This window comes from Gekko japonicus, unplaced genomic scaffold (assembly GCF_001447785.1).
Source record: "Gekko japonicus isolate JY-2015 unplaced genomic scaffold, Gekko_japonicus_V1.1 scaffold1004, whole genome shotgun sequence".
Taxonomy (NCBI): Eukaryota; Metazoa; Chordata; class Lepidosauria; order Squamata; family Gekkonidae; genus Gekko; species Gekko japonicus.
Window position 1 is genome coordinate 273,425 of NW_015161430.1, and position 5,671 is coordinate 279,095.

General features: G+C 45.7%; 1 protein-coding gene across 2 annotated transcripts in view; it reads right to left on the reverse strand.

Moving 5' to 3' along the window:
* KLHL38 (kelch like family member 38) overlaps positions 1 to 5,671 on the reverse strand; it is a 26,179-nt gene that overhangs the window by 11,575 nt on the left and 8,933 nt on the right. The window contains exon 4 of one of the 2 annotated variants that reach the window (XM_015428958.1): positions 3,149 to 3,456. In XM_015428958.1, the coding sequence (XP_015284444.1) occupies positions 3,158 to 3,456 (299 nt within the window). In that variant the 3' untranslated portion in view covers positions 3,149 to 3,157. Of the gene's footprint in view, positions 1 to 2,577; positions 3,457 to 5,671 lie in introns of those variants that run through there. The other variant, XM_015428957.1, reaches the window with a different exon arrangement.

The window sequence follows — 5,671 nt, forward strand, 5'->3', positions numbered from 1 at the left end:
GAATTCATTAGCATAACAGGCCACACCCAACAGCAGGAACTCATTAGGATTGGCTACATTAGGGGTGTGTGGCCTAACATGCAAAGGAGTTCCTGCTACAAAAAAAGGCCCTGGGGTTTGACAACGAACAAGGTAAACAGAATAAGAAGCAAAAGGTGGGTGTGGCTGGTTGACCACACTTCTGGTAACATGGGGTGTGTGGCCTAATATGCTAATGAGTTTCAGCTGTTAGGTGTGGCCTATTATGCTAATGAGTTCCTGCTGGGCTTTTTCTACAAAAAAAGCCCTGGCAACACCCAACAAAGGGTGCTGCTGCCCTTGCAAGGACTTCGAGGTCCTAATGGTGGAGAAGAGGGTGGTGGGGTGGAGCTCTTGAAAATGGGTATTGGCTTTTGATGCTGTCACTAAAATAGCCTTATTTTAATAACAGACACTTTAAAAAACTCCATCAATTTTGTTGAAAGATCCATTCATTAAAAAAAAAAAAGTCCCTTCAGGGCCCCTCCAGGATTAGGGGCGCTAAAACTTAAGCTTCATTAGCAGGGCTATTTTTGGGCAGGAACGCACAGGAACAGAGTTCCGGCTGGCTCCTGAGTTGGCCACGCACTCATTAGCATAATAGGCCACACCTAACAGCAGACACTCATTAGGATTGGCTAGATTAGGGGTGTGTGGCCTAACATGCAAAGGAGTTCCTGCTACAAAAAAAGCCCTGTGTTTTGACAACAAAGTAAACAGAATAAGAAGCAAAAGGTGGGTGTGGCTGGATGACCACACTTCTGGTAACATGTGGGGTGTGGCCTAATATGCTAATGAGCTGTGCTGTCAGGGGTGTGGCCTAATATGCTAATGTGTTCCTGCTGTTGGGTGTGGCCTAATATGCTAATGAGTTCCTGCTGGGCTTTTTCTACAAAACGAGCCCTGTAATCATTAGTTTCATAGCAGAACTGCCCCTGGCTGTAACACGTTATATTTCTTTATATTTGAACTGGCACATGAAAAGTGAGGTAGCAAAGCTGGTAACCCCCAGTCCTTCCAAGTATCTCCTATGGATACTGTATGGCCATACAGCTACATTTGAGTCCAGGAGGACCTTAGAGATCAACAAGATTTTCAGGGTATGATCTTTTGAGAGTCAAAGCCCCCTTTGTCAGGTATCTGGACTCAGATCTTGCTGTTCTACTGCAGAACAACACAGCTGCCCGAAGGAGGAGTAGGAGTAGGAGGAGTTTGGATTTATATCCCGCCTTTCACAACCCGAAGGAGTCTCAGAGTGGCTGACAATCCCTTTCCCTCCCCCTCCCCACAACAGACACCCTGTGAGGTAGGTGGGGCTGAGAGAGCTCTCTCAAGAACTGCCTTTGAGAGAACAGCTCTGAGAGGACTTGTAACTGACCCAAGGTCACACTAGCTGCCGCATGTGGATGAGTGGGGAATCAAACCCAGTTCTCCCAGATTACAGTCCGCACTTTTAATCACTACACCAAACTGGCTCTCAAATTCTTTTCCTTTATACTCAAGGAATCAACATCTTACTTTGATGCACATGTCATAAATTATAAAGATATATCACTGAGCGCACCCTATGGCTCCGTGGAACCCCAAATAACCAAGCCAAACAGGGAAGAATACTGTGGAATCTCTTCTTTATTAGGATACACACACGTGAGAAAACTCTCAACAAAGTTCTTTTCAGCAGGCCAGTTAGCTGGAGGTGGCTTTATTCAAGTCACAGTCCCCCTCCTTGCCTTTAAGAAGGGTGTTGCTACCCTCACTTCCTGTGGGTCTAAAAGGCTGGGATCAGGCCCTCACATGAGGGGTTTGCCAGACTGGATGTGTGGGGGTGACCCTTCTTTCTCCCTGCACCTTCCGGTCTCTTTCACCCCATTCTGCCTTTTGCCGCTTTCTGTTTCTGCACCAGGGCCCACCTGCAGCCTCTCCCGTGCTCTGAAGCACTGACTGCTACGTCACATTGGCTGTCATACGGGGGCCACCTCAGCGGCATATAAGGATACAGAGCCCACCATTTTCTCCAGGGGAACTGATCTCTGCCGTCTGGAAAGCAGTTGTAATTCTGAGTGATCTCCAGCCCTCACCTGGAGATTGGGCACATTTTACCTCAGAACAGCAAAACTGGTTAGAATGTTAGAGGCAAAAGCCAATCAAGTCGCATACGTAAACGACCTCTGTGTTCTGAGGCAGAGGCCACAGGAGAGGCTGAAGAGTGAAGGGGAAATAAAGGTAGGTTGATGATTGGCTGGGAAGGAGATAGGGTTGCCAACTCCAGGTGGGAAATTCCTGGAGATGTGAGGGATGGAGCCTGGAGAGGGTGAGGTTTCAGGAGGCGTGGGACCTCGGACAGGTACAAAGCCATAGACTCCACCCTCCAAACTAACTATTCCCTTCTGGGGAACCATCGTTGCCAATCTCCAGGTGAGGGCTGGAGATCACTCAAAATTACAACTGTTCTTTAGGTAGCAGAGATCAGTTCCTCTGGAGAAAATGGTGGACTCAGTGTCATCATACCCTGCTGAGGTCGCCACAGCAAATTGACACTGAGTGTCCAAGGCTGGGGCACCCGCCCAGAGACTCTTTCTAGAGGCCGTTGTATTTATTTCCACAATGGGCCTTTTTCCTAGTAAGTGAATAATTCCATTCATTGTCTGTTCTTAAGGAGGCATGAACACTTAGATTTAAGGTCATACTCATGAAGACCAACAAAAGAACTAACTACTATCATTGACTGGATGGCATTACTAAGAAGGCACATCGATTTAACCTATACTTGGCCTCTCTTGATGTTCCTCAGGTTTCCCAGAAAGCCTTTTTGAGGCTGTGAGGAAAAGTGTAAACTCAGAATTGATGGAGAAAAATCTTTTGGTGCTGGAGGTTGAAAAATCCAAACAGTTCCCCACCCGGTAAATAATTACACGATCAACCATTTACTGTCCTTTTATTCACCCCAAATCTACAGCTTGGATAGACAGCTAACTTGACTTCATGGCAGAACAAGGGAGTGGACAGGAAACTGTCACCCTAGTTTACCGCCTCAGTAATCAAGTCCCTTTTGGTGATTTCCTTGGCAACTGTGTGTGAGAATTCACTAAGGGGATAACAATAGGGACCTTTCACTTTAAGAAAACAACACCCATTACCTTCAGTCCTCCTCCCCCAAGAGGCTGGAGTAGGGGACACACTGGAGAGCAAGGCACCCATGGTCAAACAGCTTGTGTGGCAGTTTCCCCTTTGAAGTCCAGGTGTCCATCTTGGGGTCATAGCACTCGAGTGAATCAGAGTCTTCAATAGCATTGTCGCTGGTGAGGAAGCGGCCTCCTGTCAAATACAGCTTCTCATTGATCACTGCCGCACCATGATGCATCCTCCTGTCCTTCATGTCTGCACACTTCACAAATTTATTGGCCTTAGTATCGTAAGCAATGACTCGCCGGGTATACCCTAGAACAAAGAAGGCTGAATGAGAGAAATGCTTCATAGCAAGGGTATAAAGCAGAGCTTTGGAATTAATAATGATAATGACTCCAAAAGTGAGGTGGGTTGTAACTCAAGGATGTTAGATAATTTTTGCCTGGTTCACATGTACCAAAACGCAACCCGCATGAACGCTGCCATTGTTTGGCAAACAACTCATGTGAATGGATCCATCCACCCGGGGAGAACCAGAGAAGCCTTTTACAGAGTTGTTTGATTTCTGCATTGTAGCATTGTGAGCTTTGGTTCCAGGAACAATAATTTGCCTGAAGAAGAATTTCTCGAAACACACAACTTTTGCCTGGGAGGCGTGTTGCTTTGATGCTTGCTGCTTCTCTTTTTGGAAAGCAACACAGCATACGATATTGGCATTGACGACTGCTGCATCTCTCATCAGAAAGCAAGATAGTCTCTACAGCATTGAATCCTGTCTGCATATTCGTCTCTGTAGCTGTGGACTTTTCTACAAGATATATATATTGTCCTTTAGGTTTTTGTTATCAATGTACTATAATTAATAAGATATATTTAAGTATATGATTTAAATGAATATATGAAGACATAGTAGAAAATCAGAATTGTATGTTTTGTTTTAACATGGTGTTTCCCCATGTTTACCCTCTCGGAGGTTGGCAACCCCACACTCTGCTATTTTCCCTTTATGATTTCCCGGGAGTAAGAAGAAGAGAAGAGAAGAGATTGGATTTATACCCTGCCCTTCACTCGGAGTCCCAGAGCGGCTTACAAACTCCTTTCCCTTCCCCTCCCCACAACAGACACCCTGTGAGGTAGGCGGGGCTGAGAGAGCTCTTTCCAGAACTGTACTTGAGATAACAGCTCTGACAGAACTATGGCTTGCCCAAGGTCATCCAGCAGCTGCAAGTGGAGGAGTGGGGAATCACACCTGGTTCTCCCATATTAGAGTCCACGCACTTAACCAGTACACAGAAGAGAAGAGATTGGATTTATACCCTGCCCTTCACTCAGAGTCTCAGAGCGGCTTACAAACCCCTTTCCCTTCCCCTCCCCACCACAGACGCCCTGTGAGGTAGGTGGGGCTGAGAGAGCTCTTTTGAGAACAGCTCATGAGAGAACAGCTCTGAAAGAACTTGTGACTGACCAAGGCCTCCCAGCAGCTGCATGTGGAGGAGTGGGGAATCAAACCCGGTTCTCACAGATTACAGTCCGCACACTTAACCACTACACCAAACTGACGTTGCAGTGGCAAAAGAGACTACGAGGTCTTTCTGTCCACTTGCCGGTGGATTGAACGTGACCATGGCAGGTGGTGGGGGAGGGCAAGACTCTCTTCTTCTTCTTCCTGCTCCATCCCCATTCCTGCCTACACTCACAGTGACCTAAGAAGGATCACCATGTCTTCGCCAAACCTGTTTTAGTAGATAAGTCCAGGGTTGCCAGTTCTGGGTGGGAAAATTCCTGGAGGTTTGGGAGGTGGGGCTTGGAAAGGGCAGGGTTTGGGGAGGAGAAGGACCTCATCAGCGTTTAATGCTATAGAATCTAACTTCCAAAACAGCAATTTTTGTCCAGGGGAACTGATCTGTGTAGTCTGGAAATAAGTTGTAATTCTGGGAGATCTCCAGTCCCCACCTGGAGGTTGGCAACCTTACTCAAATCTAAGATCTTGCCGTCTGGTCTTGCACGGTTAGCTTCCCGCAACATTGTTCTTTTCTAAACCTCTGTGTTTTAACATGAAATGGCTTCAGACGGATGCCGCTGTAAATTCAGACAGAATTACAACAATTCGTAACATCACCACCACCACCCCCGACAATATCTCATGAAAGCCAAGAATCCCATTACTCAGACCAATAAACTCAATTTTGTTTTGAAGTGAATTGTCTAGGGAAGACTTCAGATATATTGGATGCTTTAAAATTTTTTAAAAATGTGTTTATTATTATTGTGGGGTTTTTTTAGTTCCAGTTGCTGATAAGCTAGGAACAATGGGATGATGTTATGGCGTACTTACTGGTAAAGGAAAACTTATCCAGCTGTAAATCTCTCCACTTTAAAGAAAAATGGATTATGTTTTGAAATGAACTGAAATGTTTGTATACTTTATTGAATAAACCGAAAAGCTTAGGGCTTAAGCTCATCAGTTGAATTACTGGCACAAAGATTCAGGATAAATACATTTGGAGGCATCAAATTTGTAGATCTC